Below are 27,552 nucleotides of genomic sequence, written 5' to 3'. Positions count from 1 at the left end.
CTATCTTTTAAATTGTAATAGTATAATAATATTTGACCTTACAACACTTTACACAAGTATTCAACATTCCAAACTAAAAGACAAATTAAAAGAGTTGGTATTGCTTTGTTTCCCGACGTAAATGCAAGTATCTTAAAAAAATATCTGAAACTGACATTATCAAGATGCTTGATTTATTGATTGACAACATATTTGTTACATTCGAAAGACGTGTTTTTTCAACAGACTGTCGGCATTCCAATGGGAACCAATTGTGCCACTCTTCTTGACGACATCTTTCTTTATTATCATAGGACTGACTTCATACAGAAACTTATTAGGAAGAAAGATAAGAAGTAGCAATATCTTTTAACTCCACTTTCCGCTATATAGATGATGTTCTCTCAATAAATTATTCACAATTGGGGGACAATGTTGAACGCATCTACCCCTGCGAACTAGCGATAAAGGATACAAAAGATACATTTAAGTCGGCCTCATATCTTGACTTACATCTAGACATTGACAATGAGGGCTGGTCGGAAACAAAACTTGACGACAAAAGAGATGATTTCAGCTTTCCCATTGTGAACTTTCCATTTCTTAGTAGCGACATTCCAGCAGCACCTGCATACGGGGTATATATCTCCCAATTGATACAATATTCTCGTACTTGCATTTCCTATCATGATTTTCTTGATAGAGGGCTGCTGCTCACAAGGAAGCTGTTAAACCAAGAGTTTCAAATGATGAAGTTGAAATCATCCCTTCGTAAATTTTACAGACGCCATCATGGGTTAGTTGACCGTTATGGAATAACCGTTTCACAAATAATATAAGATATGTTCCGTACGTCGTAACTATTATCCCATTCCCTTTCATAAATATGACCTACCGAATTAGACTATTCAATCGCTTGAGGAATTGTAATTAATTACGTTCAATTATACAATTGCAATCCTGTTATCTATGGTGAGTTTATTTACAATTACATATTTCTGTTACCCTATGTCAGATTACAATAAAAAAAATTCTTCATAAGGCAAATTTTTTTTATATTGAGTTGTTTTCTGGCAAATTTATAACAACAGTCACTTGTCATTACATGGCCGAAGTAATGACCATCACCATACTGTATGATAACGAAAAGATTGAAATGAAATATGAACATGCTAAAAGGGAAGGAACCTTTTATAACAAGTCACCATACTTATATACTTTCAACTTCTAAATTTTGACAAATGAAAGTAAAACCTGACGCATAATGTCTCACCTTTACACATATGCTTATCCTCATCAGACTCGTCATTACAATGTGTGTATATGTCACATAGTTCTGATTTATAAATACATTGTATGCCATCCTCACATTTCACTTTGTCGTTGTCACATTCCATTGCTGAAAAAGATATTGTGTTCATATTAAAGCATACGGGATAGTTTTTTTTCTCTGTACGAATGTTAACAAACTAATCAAATTTATTACATGAACTATCTAGTTTGAACAAGCTTAAATTAATTACATATGTCGTTTTAATTAGTTTTAAAAAACTGACAAATTATCTATTGACATATTTGAATCCCCTTGATCATCATTATGATTTTGAAAGTGTTATAAGCAATTTTTTTGTATTTCTTACTTTTATATATTAAATGTGAATGTCCGTGTTGAAGGCCTTACATTGATCTATAATGGTTTACTTTTATCCAAAAAAAATGTGGATGGAGAGTTGTCTCAACGGCACTCACACCACATCTTCCTATATCTATGATATTTTGAAAAATATGAAGATGAACTAAATCAAACAAAGTAAAGAAACATTTTGCAGAAAATTTGTGCTGATTATGGCATTGTTTTTTAAGGGTGCATTTGCCTCACTTACTTTGATTGCAATTTAAATGATGTAAATTTACCTTCTATAACTGTATATGTTACGTTTATCTTCTTTTATAAGAACACAGTATTGTGTAATGGTATTTAGAGTATTTTTTTATCAATGAATAAAATTGAGAATGAAAATGGGGAACGTGTCAAAGAGACAACAACCCGCCCAAATAAAAAACAACAGCAGAGGGTCACCAACAGGTCTTCAATGTAGCGAGAAATTCCCGCACCCGGAGGCGTCCTTCAGCTGGCCCCTAAACAAATATATACTAGTCCAGTGATAATGAACGCCATACTAATTTCCAAATTGTACACAAGAAACTAAAATTAAAATAATACAAGACTAACAAAGGCCAGAGGCTCCTGACTTGGGACAGGCGCAAAAATGCGGCGGGGTTAAACATGTTTGTGAGATCTCAACCCTCCCCTATACCTCTAACCAATGTAGTAAAGTAAACGCATAACAATACGCACATTAAAATTCAGTTCAAGAGAAATCCGAGTCTGATGTCAGAAGATGTAACCAAAGAAAATAAACAAAATGACAATAATACATAAATAACAACAGACTACTAGCAGTTAACTGACATGCCAGCTCCAGACTTCAACTAAACTGACTGAAAGATTATGATTTCATCATATGAACATCAGGCACAATCCTTCCGGTTAGGGGTTTAGTATCATACCATCATAACATATATGAGAAGAACATAACCCGTGTCATGCCAACAACTGTTTTTAGAATAAATGTGTTTAGTTCCGATGCAAAGACCTTATCAGTGACTCAATATTAACACCATTGAAGAATGTACTTAGGTGATCTAAGGTTAAATTGAATTAATCAAGAAATCAAAATTAATACTTTAAGCTGGAAGAGTATTAGATAAGGATCAAAATAAGCTAAAAATATTGATAGGTCATGGAGCTCCTTTTCGAGACATTTGATCTATAAAATATGGCGGAAAAAGGCCGACTCGGACTTTTATCCATTATTTGCATTGTTATTATTTGGGTCTCACATCAAAAGAAAGAAAATCAAGAATCTGCTTAAATTTGTCAGGTGACATTTTCTGAGCTATAAAGTCTTATGTTAAAAGATAAATAGGTGTTATGGGGCAAAATATTTTACCTTGTATCGTATTGTAAAACACGAAGGAGTCTGAACATTGGCACTTATTGCAAAACCTCACCTAAGTATATCCTTAAGAACAGACAAAAGACTGGCAAGAGAGGCCAAACAATGTTATTGTCAAAGATGAAAACACGACAAACAAAATTGAGATTAGAAATTGGGAATATGTCAAAGAAACAACAATCCGACTTAGAGCAGACAAGAGCCGAAAGCCACCAATAAGTTGTCAATGCAGCAAGAACTCCCACACCCGGTGGAGTACTCCAACTGGCCTCTAAACAACTAGTATCAATCTGTACAAAAACAATGTTGACGTTATACAAGAACAAAATTGTTCTTGCGAAGTGTGCGCCATTCTATATATACATGATATACAAATGCTGTATCAACGTTTCATGTGTTAAACATCACTTTTCTTTAGGCAAAACAATAAGAATGTTGAGAAAACAAAAGTCAATTGCTTCAGGACATACCTTTACAAAAGTCTGGGTCTTCATCTGATCCATCTGTACAATCTTCACGTCCATCACATACTCTGTATTTACCGATACATTGTAATCCGTCAGCACATTTTTGGCGGTATTCACTGCAGTTATAATCTAGATATATATAAACATGTGTGAAATGTGAAATACTATCAGATGATAACCACAGGCGCGATAACAATGTGTTACTTTAACCATATAAGTTTCTATTTTGCGACACTAAACAGTTGTTATTTTAATGGGATTTATTCATCAATACATTTTCTTAGTACATGAATTGTTAAATAGAAATAGTTCCCACATCGGACACAATATTGTATTCAGTATCAATATCAATGGACATTACTAAATATAAAAACGTGGATATATCACAATATCATAGTGAATATATAACCAAGTCAAATGTGTTTTTTTTCAAGTTACCGGGTTTTTGGTAACACTTTTGTTATTTTGATTTATAACAATTTGAAAGAACTATTGTATATGAAATATAATACTTTAATTCATTTGATCGATATTCTGAGTATATAAAATTAGCAACATATCTCATTGTCGACAACAGAAACTAGTACAGTGTACTTTTTCGAAACAAAAGGTTCAGCAGTTCAGTATTTGAATACCTCGACAAAATCCTGGATCTTCGTCTGACCTATCGTTACAATCTGCATGTCCATTACAAAAACTAGTTTGTTCTTCTTCGACACATTGTAGGCCATCAGCACATTTCTTTTTCCCTTCTGGGCAAACATATGCTAGACACACAAAATTAAAATCCTGAATTGTTCATATCAGACATGACCTTTCATTACATAAACAGTAATCATATTCTTCAATTGTACAGTACTTCAAATTACTATTCTATTAGACATGTTACACAAATACAAAACACAAAATAGATTACATGTGTGTATACATTGAATATAAGTTTTAGACTACATTGATATTTTGGAGACAGGTTTATTAAAAATATTCAGCATGGAACAGTATTCAATAACATTTTATCATATGATATATAGAAAATAAATATACATATATTTTATTATATTCCTACAAAAACTTTAATTCGATATTTTTTAGGAAAGGGTTTAGCTGCAAAGTGATACAGGTTCCGGGCAATGGAAATATGGAGTTCATACCTGAGATCATTCTTCTGCAAAACTGTATAGATGACAAATTTTTCACCTCTAGGGGCATGCGAGCCCTTAAAATACCTTGCAAATAATTTTAATGTCATATGAAACTTTGAATAAATAATTATGCCGAACAAGCTATCAGGTATTTCAAAATTTTCAGAGTCATGGGAAGCTTATGGACTGTAAAACTTTGTGCTGGAAACTTATGGATACACCAGAGAGATAAGTCAACCGGACTGTAGAGATTTGTGCTGGACTAGTGGAAGGAAAAGTTATTTTTTTAGGAACTTTGATAAAAAAATAAAACAAATAACACGCTGGCATACTTTGTAAAATTAATGCAGAATCGCATGCATTTAGATAACTCTCAGCCGTCCCCTCTTATTTTCTAGCCCACCTACTATGTCATATACGATGTTATCTGATGTTCTAGATTAATCAAATGTAAATGATCCAAGACGCACAGGATTTAGATTTACGTGCTTAAATTTATAATAAATGTTTTTACACCGTCTCAACATTTAAATTCTAATTGATCAGCCTCAACGTTGAGTGTATGAATTTTCGTAACATATCTATTTACATTGTGTCTTCTGTATACACAATGACACATTTTGGTTTTTCTTCATCTTTTCTTTTGCATCATGTTGTGATGGTACATGATGCTACCATAAAATTGATAATGTTCTGAATCATTTATAATCATTCCGTTAACTTTTGCATAATGACATATGTATACAACTTTAATATTTTTATCATAATCATAGATAAGATATTTTAAATGAATACGGATTTTCATGTGATTGTCATATAAGTGAGAGGTTTAGATAGATATAAAAAACTAGTTATTATCCTCCATAAAAATGAAAATGCCTATTACGGGTAAAGATATACGAAAGTTATTATCAAATCGTTTGATGTACTTTGCCTTTTGATTTTGCCGTTTGATTTGGGAATTGTTTGAAGTCATTGAATACCAATATACATGTAGCTGTCATTTATATCATACTATCGTAACACATTTAATGATTTATGATACCGTTTCATCAAATATAATACAAAGTACAAAAAAATTGTTATTTTTTTGGTTGATGCAAACAAAATATTATACTGACCGTCATGAGATATCCAAACAAGAAAAGTTTAATGACAGTTCAGTACTTAGAATAATAAGAGGCACAAGGATTTCATGCCTATACAATTATATAACCACATCAGTAAAGCTGGCGTTTGTATTTTGCAATCGATTATGGTTAAGAGAGAGCCATATCTCTGGCACGTTAAAAACACCCTTGTAGAGTTCGAAAAAGAGTAGGCTAATGCCGCTACAAGGCAGCAATCGCACCCGCAAAGTGGAAAGGGATTAATATAAGTTGCAAAACTTGTTTTCCAATCCACTATAAATAAATATGTTTAAACTAAACTAATCGATTGTGGGTAAGAAAATTAAAAAGATTGTTACACTACTATTTGAATTTGAACACATAACTAACACAAACCAATTCCTTCGCATGAGTGTAGCTTTTATAATATGCAGAATAATTAGGTGCTGTTGATAACAAATGAAAGCTGAATGACTGGTGATATTGAATAACTTTTTTTGACTTATAATTTTGAATGAAAAAAACTCTGCATTGAATTCGAAAAGAGGTTACATTCTGCCTGTTTGTCTGTATCAGTTTTGGTACATCCGAAGTTCCGATTACCAGTACTTTCTTATACGCCATTAAAATATATGTTGCGTTTTGTAAGAACAATGCCCAATAAAGTGTTGTTTTGTACATGCAATGGTTGTAATTCTGTTTGAACATTAAACAAAAGAGCTGTGTCTTCTTGAAATAAAATAATTTAACATGAACAGAAATGGGGCCTTACATTAATGGTGTACTTTCATATGTTTTATCTAAGAATTTAAGTAAAAATCAACACATGCAAAACTCCTCCCAAAGGTAAATATATGGTTAAATTTTGGCATAGTTAGCAGGAAAAAAATTGATAATCACGTCTTTGAAGTATGCGATAAAGTTGATTCCGGTTTTAGAAAGGAATGATATTTTTCACTTATCATTTTCCCTAGATTGTATTGACACCTCAAACGCACTCTACGTTCAAGTCATTTTCTACACGCAAACAAAACATTTAATAATGGGTACTTTAGTATATGAAAAAGGTAGTGGGATTTACCGTTGCACATTACTTCGTCTTCATCAGAACCGTCAAAACAGTGTGTCAATCCATCGCAAAGAAAATAATTATAGACACATTGAAGACCATTCGCACACTTGACCTGGTTGTTTTCACAAGGAACAGCTGCAAAGAATAATATAGAAAAAATATGCGGCCATTTCATTATTAACAAACTGCTATCGCAACTCTGGCAGGTAATGTTGACATCAGGCTAAGACCTAAGTCGATTTTACATAGCCTGACTTTAACATGTTATGTTCCAAAAAAGAAGTCAAATTCAGAAAGGGACTCTCTTGCCTATAATAGAAAAATCCTGCTTTGTATTTCAAAACAATAGTTTTGCTTTGTTGGCTGTTTGTATTTTATATTTACCACTGTTTTGATAACAATAAGAAAATTGTTAATGAGACCAATCCACGCCAGAGATTAAATGATGTAGATATCAAAAGTTAATCGTTTTAGCTTGACTTAAGAAATCGGCAAGAATGGACGTCTTTAGATAATCTTAATCAAATATCTTTTGAAATTCTATTGTTAAGATATTGTCAAATTTATCTAATCTACATGAACTTTTGTACAAGTTTATACCTTTACACATATCTTCATCCTCGTCAGAGTTATCACGGCATGTAGGGTATTGATCGCACAGGGCTGATTTATATATACACTGTATGTTATCCTTACATTTTACCTTATTTTCTGGACACTTATAATCTATAATTCAAAGAGATTAAACATAAATAAGTTCTTCAACATAATGATTTGCTAGTAAAAGTTTCGACACAACACTATTGTTATACACAAAAATTTTTTCGTGGTTTGTATTTATTAAAAAAATAACAAATTGTTTTGTCTTCCAGTATAACATGTGTAATATAAGATCTACCATATTGTTTGCTTGGTTACTAGAATTTTTAATATAATTTACTCAAAATGTTCTGAATACTAAAACATGGGTGATGCTATTTGTTATATAAGTTGACATTGGGATAGTTCGTTTTTACAACAAGTTTCCTGATGAATGCTCAAAGAAATATTGCGTACGATAGCATATGGCTTACATTTGCTTCTTTAAAGCCCCTTATTCAATTTTTTTAGACCTAACAATGTTTTTTTATATCGATAAATCTTTATACATTTTTGGTGTTTTAACCCAACTTTTTAGCATCGCATTCAGACTATTACGTGGCGGTAAGTTTTTATTGATGGAGGAGGCCAGGGTGCCCGGAGAAAACCACCGACCTTCGATAAGAAAACTGACAATCTTTGTCAATTAAGATTGGAGTCGAGTGCACCCACACGAGTAGTGTTCGAAATACAACCTAAGTGTTGACTGACTAGTGATTACAGTTGTAACTACTAAAACCACTTGGTCACTGCGGCCCCTAGCGTCAATCGAATTAACAGCAGAAATGAACAATGGGCATCTATTTGTTTTGATTTCTTATATAAACATAATAAATTACTGTATACTCTTATATTTTAATGAATAATATGCCGAGTGGGCGTACCTTAGTGTGGTGCTTAGTTCAAATTTTGAAACGTAAATTTATTGTATTCTTACCATTACAGACTTCTGGTGATTCATCAGATTTATCTTTACAATCCGTCCAACCAGAACACAGACCGTTCTTATATATGCACTGGATACCATCCTGGCATTTGAACTTATGTTCACCACAGTCGAAATCTTAATAATAATCTGATAATTAGTTCTATGTCAATATTTCTCAACTGATAATCACATGAATACAAAATAATTGTTAACTGTGATCTGAGGGAAACTATAATTATTATAACTAGCTTTTAGACTCCGAAGTTGTATCCGTGATTTAAACACATATCTAAACATATAAACATGATTAGCATGACACGCTTTACAAAGTTACTCAGTAGGAATAAGTGACTGTTTACAAAATACAATAATATAACAGAAGGAATGTTGTGTATCAGTTTATCAACCGAGAAGTGCTAAGCGCACACCACTTACTTATATAAAACCAAATGAAAGCACGACGACCTTGAGACCTGAAAACAATATCTCCATCAATGTATGATATGAATAAACGACATTGAGAGGCGGAACATTCTAAATACGACATTTAAAAAGTTTATAATGAAATGGCAAAACAAAAACACAAAAAAAAAACGACAAACAGACTTAACACAAGGTATCAAACGATAGCAAGCTTGTTGGTGTCTTTGTATATGCGACTTTTTGTATTTCTTTGGTTCTTATAACGTTACTCTGTACTTTAAAAGATCCTGTCGGTATGTTATTTTTTTTTATAATATGTCATTATGTTATATTTCTTTTATAAATTAGAAAATACGGTGAACCTAATGAATGAACCATTAATGGATTCTTATAAATTCTATAGAATTTTTGTACAATTCTAAATCTAGGTCTATTTCTGAAATTAATTCTTACATACTTTTGATGTTTTATCCCTGTATGCTAACATTACCAATGTGAAATTTTAAAATTGTTTGCATTAACTTAAGGCGACAAAAATACGTATAAATTTTCTGACGTCAGACACGCGAAGCAATGAATGTGTTTTGATTTTGATAGATGATTTTGAGTTCTGTTAAATTGTAACACAATGATGAATGCGGTACCCATATTTTGATTATTTTATTAATTCTGCTTGTTTAGGTCAGCATCGTTGTACATATAACGGAATTTGATGAGACTGTTGTACAAAGTGAGAGGTTTAGCGCTATAAAACCAGGTTTAATCCTACATTTGAAAATGCATGTACCAAGTCAGGAATATGACAGTTGTTGTCCATTCGTTGTTGATGAGTTTATTCATTTGATTTTGCCATGTCATTAGGGACTTTCCGATTTGATTGTCCTCTGAGTTCAGTATTTTTTTTTGTGATGTTACCTGTCAGAACTAGTAAATTTATAAAAAATGACCATTTTATTTATATTCATACACCGATGTCCTGAGTTCTGGGCTAGTGATACCATAAAGGACGAAACGTCCAACAGCAATATGATCGTCACAGTGATGTAGATAGTGTTGCCAAAGGGATCAGGTGTATTATTTGATACGCAAGACGTGCGTTTCATACACGTACAATTCGTACCTCAAAACCCGGAGATAATCTTAGTTGTTCCGGACATGAACGCAGAATCTGCTTCGTATATGGTATAGGTCGAGCTGCTCTTTCAAATAAACAAACCCAGCTAAAAGTCCTATTCGAAAAGTCACATTGAATGTAATGGAACTATTATTTTCCCCTCACTCAAAAATTTGGACGACAATAACGTTGTAGTTTTAGAAGCGTATTGGTAAGTTTTATTATAATTTTATTATACATGTATAAGGAATTTAAATATAAGCTGCTAGTCAAAATACTATTTTAAGAGTTTTTCATGTTGTCAAGTGACTAACATTTTTTAATATTCGTATGCACATCTTAAAATAGACTTTTCCCAATATATTTGCATGTTTGTTTATGCATGAACATGATGAAGTACAAACTTGACTGTTGGCAATACCTTAAAATCGATAGGCTACGGTTATGATATTGTTCGATTAGATTGATCGACATTCATGAATTGTTATAATGTGTATTTACAATTCGAATCAGAGTTATTAAGGCTGGGCGAAGAATATTTAACCTCATACTCCCTACAACACAAGCATAATAAAGACGTTATCTAGAAACATAGGGACAAAGATAATAAGATAGCAAAGCTTAAAAATCCAAGAAGCAGATTGATAGTATATTTATTATATACTTAGTAGTAAATACAGATAAATTTTATGTGTAATACAATCAATGGCTAGCGTGCTGTATCAGCCACCCGTGATGATATCGATATCAGCACGGTTGCAAAAGCTTTATCACACCTGTAATCTGTATACGTCACGTCATCGATTGCAGTCATTGTTGCAAAGCTTTATTAAATCCCTAATCTGTATGACGTCATGTTACATAAAAAACATCTGCTTGAGGTAAATGTATATAATGAAGTCTATATGATATGGCTTTTTCAATATCACACACTGTATCAACACTCAACCAATATAATCCCTCGAGCAGAGCTCTTTGGATTATATTGGTGTCTCGGGTTGATACGGATGCGGTATTGAAAAGCCATATGATATTCTCTATTTATCTCTTGAAATACACAAAATAACCTAAAATAAAGATTATGCGAAATAATATAAAAGCCTATTGACAATGATTATCGAATAAAAATATACACACCTGAACAGGTCTCTTTACTTTCGTCGGAATCATCATTACACTGTATATATCCATCACAGAGGTTATACGTGTTCATACATTGTAAACCATCTGCACATTTTACATGACCTTGTGGGCACTGAAAATCTGTAAACGAGTATTTGATTTATATCATTAAGATAAAAGACAACACAACATTATGCAATGCCAACATTACACAATATCACAAAAGACAAATGACATATTTGTTTAACAATCACAGGTCACCAAACTCTTCCGCAACTAATAAGATTCAAACTACTAGACTAGAAATGCCTCCGATATGACAAGAAAAAAACTGCAAGAATTACGAATAAAGCAATGAACAAACGACACAAAATATGATATAAAGTTGAATGATTATTTCGTACCGTTCGCCGGTCTTTATGTACACATCTGCGAGGTACTGACAGTTAGTATAAAACCTAAAGAAACTAAAAACAAAACAAATGTTTATCACATTATTGTTTTGTTTTATCCCAATATAAAAGGACTCTCTGGCTGACTTAGATATACACGTTTGTGTTAAACATGTTAAATGTTAATACCACTCAAATTTTGATGCGATGTAATTGTCTATTATTGTGTTTGAAATCAACCACGCTGAATTTGGTTTACTACTATAAACGAAATACCACCACGTCGTGTATCGTACAGATAATAAAATAATAAAACTGACCATATCTAAAATATCTGAACAATGTAACATTACTGTTTTTTTTTCAATAGCAAATGTGAAAAAAAAAATCGTCAACAAAACTAAATGTAAGTTATGTATTCTCTTTTTTAACAAATAATACATATCTCCTTGCAAAACTGAATTCCGTCAATGAAGCCATTTTGGGACAGAACACAGTGCACTGACGTTGAAAGGTCTTGCTGATTAATATTAAACATGTTAAATAAAAAGTCATAATGCACAAATGTGTCAGATATCCATGAAGCAGAACCCAAATTTAACATATATATCTTTCAAATAAGTGTACAGCACCAACATTTTAAAGAGGCGATATCAGAAAGATAGATGCATACAATGTAGATATAAATAATAAAAAAAAAAATGAAACGAATCAAAGAATAAATTAAAGGTCAAATATTCCATGAAATCCACAGAACAACCTAAATGTTAAAGAACGCTATAAATAGTACCAAAATTGAAATATACAGACCTTCACACGTATCTTTACTTTCATCGGATCCATCATTACACTGCGTATATCCATCACAAAGGTCCTTCGTTCTAATACACTGTAAACCATCAGCACATTTGACATGATCTGGTAGGCACTGAAAATCTAAAGGAACACACGTACTCTGGAACCTGATGGACTTAATGAGAGGGATGAAAAACAGTTCTACCCAAAACCAAAGGAATAAATCAGGAATTTCATTCTATTTAACTAAAACAACTATTTGTTTAGATTTAGAAATTGTTATGTACAGTAAACGGCAAAAATATGTTGTATATACCCCATCAATCAATATATTAAACTTTTACACAAAAACGTCAAGCTACAAAGATATTTTTAAACTCTTGAATATTTGAAACCAGAAAATCTAAAACCGGGCAGATTTTATCTTTTACCTAAAATTCATAAGGCCAATAACCCAGGAAGACCTATAGTTTCAGCGAACGGTCATCCAACGGAATTTGTTGACTTCCATCTTCGTCAACATGTTGAAGACTTACCATCTCACATCAAAGATACAACCGATTATCTAAGAAAAATGCAGGCCTTAAATCCACTCCCCTCCGACACGACTCTTGTTTCCATGGATGTCACCTCCCTCTACACTAATATTCCACATGCAGATGGCATCGATGCATGTAAAGAAGTTTGGAATTCCATACCAGTCCAGTGAAATATCCACCTACCGAATGCCTGGTCAAAATGCTCACGCTGGTACTTAAGAAAAACAACTTCACTTTTGATGGAGATCATTATTTGCAAGTAAATGGAACTGCCATGGGCACCAAAATGGCTCCGTCATATGCCAACATATTTATTGGCAAATTAGAGAAACAACTCCTTGAAACTTCCATCGAAAAACCGCTTTCCTGGTTTAGATTTATAGATGATGTGGATATGAAATGGAATAAAAGCGACGAGGATTTAGATAATTTTATCACTCATGCCAACAACATACATCCTGGTATCAAATTTACTCATGAGAAGTCTAAATCCAAAATCGCCTTCCTCGATACTTCAAGTTCGCTCACAGAGGGCATCATATCTACAGATTTATATTCTAAACCCACTGACACTCAACAATATTTGTCCCCTAAAAGTTGCCATCCTGCTCATCTTACCAAGAGCATTCCATACAGTCAGGCACTTAGAGTCAAGCGAATATGTTCCAACACAGAAACAACTAAAAGACAACTACGTCAACTTGAAACTCGCTTGAAGAAAAGGGGCTACAAACACAGAAATATCAAAAAAAGCTTTCAGAAAGCGGAATCAATTCCCAGGAGTGAACTATTGGAATACAAAGTTAAAAAGAAAAATAAAAGGACTCCATGTGTTCTTACTTACCACCCATCTCTCAAAAACAGCTTTGGTGTCATTCGTGAGCATTGGAAATCAGTTGAAAAGAATTCCAAACTATCCAAGATTTTTCCCCAGCCTCCAATGATAGCTTTTATGCAACCTAGTAGTCTGCGGAACCTGCTGGTGCGGGCTGAAGTGTCTGATAATAGAAGTACTTCTGGAGAATGTCGTTCGTGTGAAGAAAAACGCTGCAAATGCTGCCTACAGATGCAGCATTCATCAACATTTCACAGTAAGGCAACCGAAAACAACTATAAGATATTTTGCAATGTTACCTGCAAAAGTATGAATGTTATTTACATACTAGAATGTTCGGTTTGTGGCCTCCAATATGTTGGTGAGTCAAAGCAGCCTTTCCACAAACGCCTCAATGGCCATAGGAGTGATATCTCTAAGAAGCCACTTCTCCCAGTTTCTCAGCACTTCAGACAGTCGGGTCACAAACCTGATGACTTTAACCGCATGAAAATTCTAGTGATTGAACAGAATATTCACTGGAGTGATGCCCAGCGACAGGTTCGGGAAAGCTTTTGGATAAAAGAACTTAATGTACATCATCCAAACGGCATCAATAAGAAATACTAGCGTTTTTGTTTTTTCACTCATTTTTATTGTTAATATACACAGTCACGTATATTGATTTATAGTGTTTTGTTTATATTATGATATTCAGGCTTTTGGATTAAAATCAATCGACCAAAACTTACCTGTATTATTACTGATCTATTTTTACACCTTATACATTATGTATCAGTATTGTTAAAACTTGTGACACTTGAAGAAGGCCATTTGTTCAGCCGAAATATTTGTCAGCACGATTTAATAACAACATTTTCGTATTATAACATCTTATATCAGTACCGTTGTGCAAATCTTTAGTCTGATATAATTTTTTCCTTATCTGCATAGTATCGCCTATTCTAGACGATCCGGTACATAGTAAATTTGCTGGTTGGTCGTTTTTATAGACTTTTATATATATATATATATGTTTACGTATGGTCTTCATGAGCAAAACCCAAACTGTATAGAGGGTTTTAAATGTCCCTATTTGACTAATTTAAATGAATTTAAACTATCAACCTGATGACCTTATGTATGAAAAAAACATGACGAAAACGAACGAAATACAGCAGAAATCGACAACCGTTGAGTACAGCATTTTTGGACAACATAAACCACCTCCTCTCCATTATCTGGTTAACTAGAAGTGTTACATGCCAGCAAAAGCACCGACTTTGAAACAGTTGAAAAGTGCTCTATGTATCAGATTTCTAAAAGACAGAAAACATCTTGCAAGAACAATGACGGGCTTGGCATTTATTCATTCGCCATCAAAATCGACAATAAGTATATATCTTGTAGTTCAGCATTTTATCAAAATATTTATACACGTTATTTACTGTTAATTTGAACATTGTTTATTGTTACGGAGCAAAACGCAGTGTTTAAGGCTGTACTATGACTTATAATGGTTAAGTTTTACAATTGTGACTTCGATGGTGAGTCGCATGGGCACTCATGCCTCATCTCCTAAATTTGTTTGAACAATAGCTTTCAAAGATACCAGGATAATTATTTAGTACGCCAGACACGCGTTTCGTCTAGCTTAGTCGCATCAGTGACGTTCATATCAAAATACTTATAAAGTCAAGCAAGTCCGAAGCTGAAGAGCATTGAGGATTCAAATTTCCAAAAAGGAGAAAATCAATGGTTGTAATATACATAATATGGGTGCGAGGGGGGGGGGGGGGTGGGGGTACTGTACATACACCTTTTTATCCCTATGGTCTGTCACGTGTTTAAACCATCTCTTGTTTTTTAGGTGAAATTTTACAAAAAATGAAATATTCTGTGTAGATTGAGTTTGCAAAACAGCTTTTACGAAATAGGACTCAATGATTATAAGTTGACAGAACAAGCCATACTTATTATTTTGGGGATATTCTTCTCCTTATTTTGTATATTCTGCTATGATAGAAAATGTTTCCTAATAAAAATATTTTTTCTAAATATATCATTATAAGTAAGTGAAATACTATTTAAAGCAGTATAAACTAATTATTCACTAGCTAACAGAGAAGCTGTGTATGTCCCTCTCGGGCACACGGCATACATTTATAAATTTGACATAAGAACGTATTGAAACATCCTTGTAGGCTGTAAACTTTATATTGATAGTTCATTCAGTTCAAATACTGTATCTATTTGTTCTAACATTTCTATCCTAAATGAGTGAAACGTTCCCCCTAAATATTTATTAGCCTAAAACATTGATATTATGAAGAAAGTTTTTGACTTTATGAGGGAGACACAGAGATAATTTAGTGGTAGTATCATCATAAAGTCATCTTTTGTATAATATACAACTGTTTGAAGGTAGATGAATGCTTAAAAAAAACAGTATTTAAAAGTAAAATAAGTCACATTGAGTTTATTCAACAGAAAGTCTTCTTTGGGTGTAATACCATCAAATTATAATACGTCACATCCGGATGCATTCGAAAGTAGGTAAAACTAAATAATCCCTTGTGTAAAAATATACTGAGCGTTTTTATGATGTTCTATTATTATGGCAATATTAAGCTTCTCAATGATGAAAATTGACAAACTGTTATATGCCCAATAAAATTTTACTATAAAGTGTGTGATTCAACATGTTCAAGTGTTTTTAAATTTGTGTATTTCAGGATACACATTTTGTCACAAATTTTATGACCATTAAACGAGTCAAGTTAAATATTATAAATGTGTCACCTACCATCCTAACTTGTATATGATAAGTGTGAATGTTAAAACACTATATTGTTTGAACCTCCAAGACAAAATACAAAATTAATATTCACATTTTGTAATTAAGAACAAACCTTTGCACATTTCTATATCTTCATCATCACCAGTTTTGCACAAAGCGTTACCATTACAGCGATCGTCTTGTGAAAAGCATTCAATACCATCACTGCACTTTGTTGTATCAGTCGGACACGTTCGATCTATTGGAAAGGTAGAGGCAATAAGGCGATTTGATAATAACAGTAATGGATTTACGTATCAAAATAACATTAATAATAAAATACTATACACTGCGATAGTATTTCAATGTTTCTAACAGCGGTATACTACTGTTGCCTTTATCAATGACTTGATAAACATGTTACCATACATGTTACCATATGTAGTTTTACGAGGACTTTACAGAATGACACAGTTTCCCGTCCTTAATATAACACTTGGCATGTCAACTATGCGTACATATTTTAGTAAAACAGTTTAAAAGTACGTTCCTGTTGCAGTTACGTTGCTGACTCTGTTCTTGGTGGAAATCACTTTCCAAAAACAATGCTTGGTTTTTATCATTTCTTGATATATCAAGACTTTAGACCGTTGGTGTTCCCGTTTGAATTGTTTTACACTAGTAATTTTGGGACCTATTAATTATAGATTATTGTTCGGTGTGAGCCAATGATAGGTGTTGAAGGCCGAACATTGAGCTATAATGATTTACTTTTATAAATTGTATTTAGATGGAAAATTGTCGCATTGGCACTCACACTACATCTTCCTATATCTATAAACAAAAATGTTAAAGAAACCTTTACTATTCCTTGATATATGAAGACTTTAGACCCTGGATTTTCCCGTTTGAATGGTTTTACACTAGTAATTTTGGGTCCCTGTATAGCTTGTTGTTCGGTGTGAGCCTATATATACTCCGTGTTGAAGGCCGTACATTGACCTATAATGGTTTACTTTTATAAATTAGTATTTGAATGGAGAGTTGTCTCATTGGCACTCATGCCACATCTTCATATATGTATTCAGAAGAATTCGTCATTTTTTAAATTATGTTATCCAGTAAAAGCAGCCTGCAGAAAGTATACGTACTTTTGCACATTTCCGGATCTTCATCAGAATCATCTTTACAGTAGCCGCGGTAATTACATAAAGTATACTCAGGAAAACAATCTATCCCGTCTGCACATTTCATTTCACCTTTTTCACAATCCAATTCTAGAACAAAAACAATAAAATAAATGAGTAACTTGATTTAAATAGTCTATAACATAAATTTTCGGTAAAGACATGCGATGTCACACCCATAGCCGGGTAATCAGTTTCAATGAGCATGATACATCGTGTATGTAACTTTCTAAAACGAAACAAAAGATTGTCGTTTTTTTAATGAAATGTTATATTGCTGAAATCCCTGAAAAATATATGAATTTCTTAATATAATTAAGAAATAATTGATGCTAGCTATACTTTATTGTGGTTTTAACATGAGTAGGCAATATATTCGTGATTATTTTTGCCCGAGCGATAGAGAGAACTAACATAACACGAATATAATGCCTACCCATGTTAAAACTACAATAAAGTATAGCTTGCATCAATTATTTGGATTCTGAATAGAACAATAAAGGTAATTTATATGTCCGATAAGTATAAGTTTAAAAACGGTTGTGTAGGCTCTTCCATGAACCTCCCTTGTTTCTTTGTAAAGAAGCAAAAGGCTTGCACTGTGATATTTAAGAGGGAGTTTGAACAGCCAGGATGAAAGGTTTTCGTATGTAGGTCATAAAATTGAGAAAGGAAATGAAGAATATGTCAAAGCGACAACAACCCGACCAAAGAGCAGACAACAGCCGAAGGCAACCAATGGGTCTTCAATGTAGCAAGAAACTCCCGCGCCCGTGGGCATTCTTCAGTTTGCCCCTTAAAAAATATGTATACTAGTACAGTGACAATAGACGTCATACTAAACTCCGAATTATACACAAGAAACTAAAATACAAAATCATGCAAAACTAACAAAGGCCAGGGCTCTTGATTTGGGACCAGCGCAAAATTGCGGCGGGGTTTAACATGTTTATGGGATCTCAATCCTCCCCCTATTCCTCTAGCCAATGTAGAAAAGTAAACGAAGTCCGAGTCCGATTCCAGAAGATTTAACCAACAAAAAATAGAATGACAATAATACATAAATAACAACAGACTACTTATAGTTAACTGACATGCCAGCTCCAGACCTCAATTAAACTAATTGAAAGATTATGTCGTCATCATATGTAGTTCATGCACAATCCCTCTCGTTAGGGGTTTAGTATCATACTATCATAAAATATATGAGAAGAACATAACCCGTGTCATGCCAACAACTGCTTTTTTTAATAAATGTGATTAGTTAAACCAAAATATGCAATCTTTAATGACCTGACAACAGTATCGTAACTATATCCCTTTTTAATAAGTCTGTTTAAAGGTCTTGTTAGTTTCTGAGGTGAATACTGACATTTTTGTGCTTTATAAAGAATATTTCCATAAAATATTGGATGTGAAATACCTGAACGTATAAGAAGTCTGCATGTTGAGCTATATTTATGAATGATGTCCTTATACATGTTATACCGATGATAAAATTTAGTAAATGTTTTGACTAGTTTGTGATATCGAAAACCCTGGTGTAATAATTTTTCAGTAATACATAAATTTCTCTCGCTAAAATCTAATACGTTGTTACATCCACAAGCGAATCGTACAAGTTTAGATATATAAACACCATAAGATGGTGACAAAGGACGTCACCATCTCAAAATTGGATAATTAACGATAGGAAATGAAAAATCATCTCTTTTATCATAAATTTTTGTATTAAGCTTCCCTTTATTGATATAGCTATCAAGATCGAGGAAAGAGCAGTGGTCATTGTTAGTATAAGCTTTATTTGAAGTAAGTTCATCAAGATAAATTTCTTAAGTATACATACTGAAGACGTCATTATTGAGAGCCAATATATCATTAAAATATCGGAAGTAGCAGCCGGTTCGTAATTCGATATTTAATATCTTACCGGCTGCAAGCAGTCGGTTCGATAATCAAAATTAAGTTGAAAATCATAAAAAAAATAAATACTTGATAACATTAAAAACATGATTTTCAGAGTTTAGAGGACTGATTAGGTATGTAGGAAATCGTTTAATGACATTTCAAGCTGTCATAATTTCTCTTTGTCTTCGAATACAAACTCTTGAAGCTGGATATTTGCTTCATGTTATATAGATATCTATTATAACAAAAAGAAAAACTATGAAATATTTATAGAAAAAACATAAATTTTATGGAAAGCACAAAAAACAAATATCTAGCGGAAACCTACCTGATACCCTCGTCTTACAATGTCTATAAACTTCAGTAATACATATACTCTGTATATATAAATGTTCTATAAGAACAATGTTATCTTCGATATCTACGGAGGGCATAGATTGTCACTTTTCAGCAACAAATTATCAAAATTTTAGGACAAAGGACACAGGGCAATGTTGAGAACCCCCTGATCTCCTAATCTTTCTAATACTCTGAAGAAATTTGATTAGTGGGTAGTTACAAACGTTACTAAAGGAATTTGGGTACACTTCCGGTATTCTATGTTTACGGAGGGCCCAAAGTGTCAGTTGAATATTTTAAATATATGGTGAAAAACTACCTGAGACCGGTTAAAAGACGATGATACCCTCTGTTCTTCTAATGTCCATGAAATTCGACGAATTATTAGACTCTGTATATAAAAAGATTGTATTAAAAGGATTTCTCAGAATATTGTGATCTTCGATATCTACGGAAGGCTTAGATTGCCACTTTTCAGCTAGAAATTGTCAAAATTATTCCAGGACAAAGGGCACTGGGCTATGGTGAGAGCCCTTGATATCTCAATCCGTCTAATATTAATTCATCGAATTTCATGGACATTGAAAGAACAGGGGGGTCTTTAAGTCATTTAAGCGGTCTCAAGATTTCTGCTATATATTTCAACTGAAGGGGCTTTCCATATGTTCCTTTTTATATTTCTAAATGTTTCTAGAGTGGTCGGTTCTGTTTTTGTTAATGTTAGATATAAATTACACTTTTGATGTCATTTTATTGATAAAAATCTAAATTACATGCAGTTTATACAAAGCATTGAGAAGGGTTTATATTCGAGGAAAACGAGTGTTTAAGACATCTTGCAGGCCTATGGGTAATTCAACGATTTCTTACGTATCGTTTCACTCCTCTCAACCATGAAAAGCATGCTTTTAATGTTATAAATTACTATATTATGAGTTTTAACTAAATTTGAATATCGAATCGCCAGTTGGATATGGAACATCGAATATCGAAAAACGAATGGCCGGCTGCTAACTTCACATCCATGTTAAAAAAATATATTAAGTGCATGATGATTTAATAAGATTCATTATTCTGAAGAAGTCAATATACGCATGTGCAAACAATTTGTACTGGATTTATAGCACGGGTTTGTTAACAAAGCGAACGAAGAACGTTATATTAGAATTAAAAGCGATGCGTACATGAATTATAATTTATTCCAAATTCATTATTTCATTTATATGAATTATCAATTTTTTACACGTCATATAAATTCGTTTGTTCAATAAAAAGATCAATATGAACAGCACAAGAAACCTAGAAAAAGATGAAATGGAATTTACAAATACACAATTATTTTATAACCACATTACAGATTATCTTTACAGATAAACATTAAACCTTCTTACCTCTACATATATCTTCGTTTTCATCCTCCCCATTGTCACATTTATTCCAGCCATTACAGAATTGATATCTATATACACAGCCAGAACCGTCTGAACATTCTCTACATTCTCCTGGAGGAATACTGTCCGTCGACCCATCTGTTAAGTTATCACAATTATCGATTGCATCATATCTTAATACAAGTGATTTTTGGTATAGAGAATAAATTTCAATGAGAATAGATAATGTTTTACTTTGTTATACTTTTTTTTTATTTTCGGGATAGGGGACTGTGATTTTTTTTTCTTTTTTTATTTGGGGGGGGGGGGGCACCATTTGAGTTTTAGGATCTTACTGTCATTTATTTGTTAGGTTATCAACAGTCTGATTATATGAAGATTGAGTCTTAAAGGTAATATAAAATCAATACTATTTTTTTTACTCAGGAACAGACTTCACGTTCTCTGAGCCAAAATTTGCCCAAGTTTATTGAAGGAAATCCTTTTTCTTCAACGTATTGTCGGAATCGTGGTTAATCTGTCGTTACTAGGTGAAACCACAAGTACACGTATATTTGTAGGATTGAATTTTCTTAGCAGCTAGCACCCGTGTGTTTTTTTTTCAAGTAGTCTGCTAATGATTATCTATGTGTGATTAAAAAAGAGAGACGTATGGATATGAACACTCGAACATTTTATAACTAAAACTACTTCGATTTGACTTAGATTAAAAATATTGAATTTACCGCAAAAAAAACCCACAAATCGTGATGCGTAAGTAGAAAGTGAATACTTAAATTGGTAAGATTGGCAAATAATAGTTATAGTTCAATGTTCCCTTAGCGGATGGTTAAGATGTGATAGAAAGTCAATGAAGCTTCCAGAAGGCGATCTAGATTTGGAAGCTTTTTTTCACATTCGGCCGATGGTAGAATGTTTGCACATGACTACGTTGGCATCGTAAGGTAGTATTAAATCAGCTTATTACATAAATAAAGGCAACAGTAGTATACCGCTGTTCAAAACTCATACATCTATGGACAAAAAACAAAATCTGGGTAACAAACTAAAACTGAGGGAAACGCATCAAATATTAGAGGAGAACTACGACACAACATTAAAATGTAACACATACAGCAACGGACTAAGCATTAGACAAAATCCGATGAGAATAACGAATATAACATCAAAACCAAATACATGAATTTGGGATAGAAAAGTACCGTGACACGTCTTATAGTAATGTGAATTCACAATAAAAAATAGGAGAAAACAAAAGACACAATGGAAACACAACGTAAAAATGTTACACACACAGAAACGAACTATGATATAACAATGGTCATTTTCCTGAATTGGTACAGGACATTTTTAAAGAAAAAATTGGTGAGTTGAACATGGTTTTGTGGCATGTCAAACATCGCACTTTGATGGCATTGTTAAATATAACATTAAAATGACAACATAATAATACAGGACTACAATACAAATAAATAGCAGAACGTATTTGGCAAGGAAACACATGAATAATAAATAACAAAAGGCATCAGTATTAACACGGTAACCATGGGAGATAGTTTTATTGGTGAATAAAAGGATTTCGTAGGCTATAATTATGAGACAATCCTTGCATTTAAATGATAGTTGTCACAAGGTTATACATTATTGATCCTAGTATGTATGAGTCTTCTTAAAGTCGTTTCGTTTATCAGTTAGCTTACTTCGACCAAATACGATTGTACTTGCAATTGAACATGATACAGTTATAATATGAAAACAATGATTTAAGTTTAGCTTCGCAAAAATATACGTTACCTCTTATTGCAGTCAAAAACAACACAACAAAGAAAGGATATATTTCCATTGCCCTGTGAAAAATAATTGTAAACAGGTAACATGATAAAGAACTACAGCATTCACTGTTATTTCTTTTCAAGTCTGTTTCATACATTGTATAATAATGTTTATATCGATTTGATTAACATTGAAAAAGTTATCAAGTCGTGATACAACTGATACATTGTGATAATGTAAATGATACAAAGTAAAACTAAATTTCAAACAATTTGAATACATGACATGATAAAAATTTTAATATGCAATCTGCAATATTTTGTAACAAGTCTGCTTTTGACGTTCTGTTATAATATCACATGTTTTTCCTATGAGCTCATGATATCTATCACAATATAACTAAGGTTTCTGATATAAGAGAAAATATACTTAGGATATGTTAACCACAAAAAAAAATCATTTTTTTTAAACCTGTTAGATATAAGAAGATGTGGTATGAGTGTCAATGAGACAACTCTACATCCAAGTCACAATTTTTAAAGAAAACCAGTATAGGTCAAAGTACGTTCTTTAACACAGAGCCTTAGTTCACCCTGAACAGGAAACTATAACGGGCTCTTTTAATGACTAGTGTAAAACCATTCAAACGGGATAACCAACGCACTAATATAAATAAAAAAAAAAAAGAGAACTGAGAAACACTTATGAACCACATTAACAAACGACAACTACCGAACATTATAATCCTGACATAGGACAGGTGAAAATAGATCCAGTGGATTTAAATGTTTTAAAAAATACAAACCTTCCTCCTTATACGAAACAATAGAATAACATCACAACCTTAAATTAAACGCATTGGATAATAATCTATACAGAATATTTACATTTATGTTATGTAATACACACGGTTTCATATAAGGCAAAACCGTGTAAAACCTTTTTTTTACATACGAGAGGTGAATACTCAAGTAAATTAGAAGTGAGTAGGAGACGTTTTTAAATGTTAACAACCAGGTACTGACATTTCAAAATCCGCCGATTATCCTGGTTTGAAATACTTATCTCTTTAAATACCAATTACCTTCATTATCCGCCTTTTCAGATATAAATTTATTTAAATAATAAACTTTCAAATGTCACCTATGGTGACCATTTTAAAAATGGTATTAGTTTAATTGACAATTATGAATAAAAAATGTAACAGATAGATTGACATCGAAATAACCTGGAATTCATGTAAAAAACCTAATAATTATAACCGTTAATTGATCACGTTGATTTGACTAATCATTATATACAACTACAGTATAAATCTGTAAAAATACTGTAATCGTGTGTGTGATATTTCTTTTTCAATATCTTTAATTGTAAACTATATTCTATCAGGATGATGCATATAAATAAAGGCAACAGTAGTATACCGCTGCTCAAAACTCATAAATCTATGGACAAAAAAAATCGGGGTAACAAATCAAAACTGAGGGAAACGCATTACATATTAGAGGAGAACAACGACACAACATCAAAATATAACACACACAGCAACGGACTAACCTTTATGACTTTTGATTAACATTTGAATAGTTATCATAGGTACCAGGATTATAAGTTAGTACACCAGATGCGCGTTTCGTCTACATAAGACTCAGAAATCAAAATGGTTAAAAAAGTAAAATTTTTATTTTGGATGAACAAAATTATCCCCCCAAAAAAAGAGCTCAAAACAATTAAATGAATTCTATAAGTATCCATTACGTATACAATAAACCCTAGGGAATAAGCAGTTTTAATTTGGAATTAGTTTGACCAGTGTGTACCGAACATCATAATCCTGACATAGGACAGGTGAAAATAAATCCAGTGGGTTTTAATGTTTCGATAAATTCCAACCTTCCTCCTTGTACGAAACAATAGAATAACATCACAACAGAGAAAGATACACTATGAAATATCAATTGAAATGGCTTAACTCAAACAAAAGACATATTCACACAAGTGAACATACTAGTACACTGAACGAATACATTTGATCTTTGACACAGTAAAAATACAAAATCAATTAATAATTAGGTAAACTTGTTTATCTACTTTTCACCTTAATTATGTATCCATTATAATATTTTATTAACTATGTATTTGCCTTCAGATATCACATATCAAATTTATTCGTTCAGTGTGTGTTAATTTGCGTTTTTGATTGAGTTAAGCCTTCCAATTGATATTTGATAGTGTGTCTTTCTATGTGGTGATGTTATACTATTGATTTCAAAAAAGGGAGAAAGTTTGGTACCATTTATACGGTTGATACCGCTGCAAATGTTTGCACGTGTCCTAAGTAATGGATCTGATGTGCAGTTGTTGTTCTCTATATATGTAGTTCATACGTGTTTCTCGTTTCTGGTTTTTATATAGATTAGACCGTTCGTTTCTCCATTTTAATAGTATTAAAACATTTGGCTTTTCTCCACTAATACGAGTATTTCATCTTCCAAACTAAAAGACAAATTGAAAGTGTTGGTACTGCTTTGTTTTATAAAAAAATAGCCAACGTAGATCAAAAGTATCTTGTCTTAGGGAAGGATACATCCTACTTTGTTAAGGATCAATCTGATTCAAACGAAAAATTCTCTGAAACTGACGTTATCAAGATGCTTAATTTCTTGATTGACAATATATTTGTTACGTTCAGAGGACGTATTTTCCAACAGACTGTCGGCATTCCAATTTGAACCAATTGTGCCCCTCTTGTCCCCGACTTGTTTCTTTATTATTATGAGGCTGACTTCATACAGGAACTTCTTCGGAAGTGAAATAAGAAGTTAGCAATATCTTTTGAACTTTACTTTCCGCTATATTGATGATGTTCTTTCACTAAATAATTCAAAATTTGGTGACTATGTTGAACGTATTCATCCCATCAAACGAGAGATAAAGGATACAACATTTACAATTGAGTTGATCTCATATTTTGAGTAACATCTAGAAATTGACAATGAGGGTCGGTTGAACACAAAACTTTACGACAAAAGAGAGGATTTCAGCTTTCTAATTGTGAACTTTCCATTTTTTCAGTAGCGACATTCCAGCAGCACTTGCATACGGGGTTTATATCTCCCAATAGATACAATATTCCCATTCTTACATTTTCTATCATGATTTTCTATCATTGATAGAGGGTTGCTGCTCACAAGGAAGCTATTAAACCAAGAGTTTCAAACGCTGAAGTTGAAATCATCCCTATGTAAATTTAACGGACGTCATCACGAAGTGGTTGATCGTTATGTAATAACCGTTTCATAAATGATATCGGATATGTTCATTACGTCGTAGCTACAACCCCCTTCCGTTTCATGAATTTGACCTATCGAATAAGACTATTAACAGGATTTGTTTATAAATTTATGGAAACAAAAGTAGAAATGATCAAGCAAAATTAAAATTGCAATTGATCATTTAAATTATAGGAGGCAAAATATCTGACAAATGTCACTAACAAGAACAGCGAACATCCTTAATTTAAACGCATTGGATAATAATCTATACAGAATAATTAAATTTATATTATGTAATACAAACGGTTCCATATAAGGCAAAACTGTGTAAAACTTTTAAAAACAAGTAGGAGTAAGTCAATTGATTTTTGTAAATGTTTCACTCAGATTATATTTAGATATTAATTAAAGTTTGCGTAATATCCTGTAGACTTAAAAACAATTTAAAAAAATGTTTGACTTAAAAATGATAAAATATACTCACACTATGTAGAATAGAAGCTTACATACGAGAGGTGAATACTCAAGTAAATTAGAAAGTGAGTAGGAGACGTATTTAAATGTTAACAACCAGGTACTGACATATCAAATTCCGCCGATTATCCTGGTTTGAAATACTTATCTCTTTAAATACCAATTACCTTCATTATCCGCCTTTTCAGATATAATTTTATATTAATAATAAACTTTCAAATGTCACCTATGGTGAAATTTTTAAAATGGTATTAGTTTAATTGACAATTATGAATAAAAAATGTAAAACATAGATTGATATCGAAATAACCTGGGATTATTGTAAAAAAAGCTAATAATTATAACCATTAATTGATCACGTTGATTTGTCTATTCATTATATAACTGCAGTTAAAATCTGTAAAAATACTGTGATCGTTTGTGTGCTATTTCTTTTTTTTTAATGTCCGTTTAATGATATTTTTAATTGTTAACTATATTCTATCAGGATGATGTATATGATCTTTAATTAACATTTGAATAGTTATCAAAGGTACCAGGATTATAAGTTAGTACGCCAGACGCGCGTTTCGTCTACACAAGACTCAGAAATCAAAATGGTTAAAAAGTAAAATTTTTAATTCTGGAAAAACAAAATTATCCCCAAAAAAAGAACTCAAAAACAATTAAATAAATTCAATAAGTATCCATTACGTATATAATAAACCCTAGGGAATAAGCAGTTTTAATTTGGAATTAGTTTGACCAGTGTGTATATCCCGCTGGTTTTACAGTATATTGATCATTATTAAGACCGAGTAATGTGATTCGTAAAACTATGAAAATAACTTAGCATGCATGAATGATTTCACAACTAGCTTATGTGTTTGAC

The 27,552-nt window shown here is 32.4% G+C and overlaps 1 protein-coding gene across 1 annotated transcript in view; it reads right to left on the bottom strand.

Annotated features, from left to right (window-relative positions):
- LOC143044365 (uncharacterized) overlaps positions 1-26,741 on the bottom strand; it is a 43,804-nt gene extending 17,063 nt beyond the window's left edge. The window contains exons 1-13 of the mRNA XM_076216320.1: positions 26,692-26,741; positions 22,954-23,006; positions 21,160-21,297; positions 17,486-17,611; positions 16,468-16,593; positions 12,218-12,343; positions 11,031-11,156; positions 8,366-8,491; positions 7,390-7,515; positions 6,799-6,924; positions 4,102-4,233; positions 3,470-3,595; positions 1,253-1,378 (exon numbers count right to left, since the gene is read on the bottom strand). Of these exons, the coding sequence (XP_076072435.1) occupies positions 1,253-1,378; positions 3,470-3,595; positions 4,102-4,233; positions 6,799-6,924; positions 7,390-7,515; positions 8,366-8,491; positions 11,031-11,156; positions 12,218-12,343; positions 16,468-16,593; positions 17,486-17,611; positions 21,160-21,297; positions 22,954-23,002 (1,453 nt within the window). The 5' untranslated portion in view covers positions 23,003-23,006; positions 26,692-26,741. The remainder of the gene's footprint in view (positions 1-1,252; positions 1,379-3,469; positions 3,596-4,101; positions 4,234-6,798; positions 6,925-7,389; positions 7,516-8,365; positions 8,492-11,030; positions 11,157-12,217; positions 12,344-16,467; positions 16,594-17,485; positions 17,612-21,159; positions 21,298-22,953; positions 23,007-26,691) is intronic.
- Between the last annotated feature and the right edge of the window lie 811 nt (positions 26,742-27,552).

Source organism: Mytilus galloprovincialis, chromosome 9, assembly GCF_965363235.1.
Source record: "Mytilus galloprovincialis chromosome 9, xbMytGall1.hap1.1, whole genome shotgun sequence".
Taxonomy (NCBI): domain Eukaryota; kingdom Metazoa; phylum Mollusca; class Bivalvia; order Mytilida; family Mytilidae; genus Mytilus; species Mytilus galloprovincialis.
Note: the sequence above shows the minus strand (reverse complement) of the source record. Positions and strands in the feature narration are given on the sequence as shown.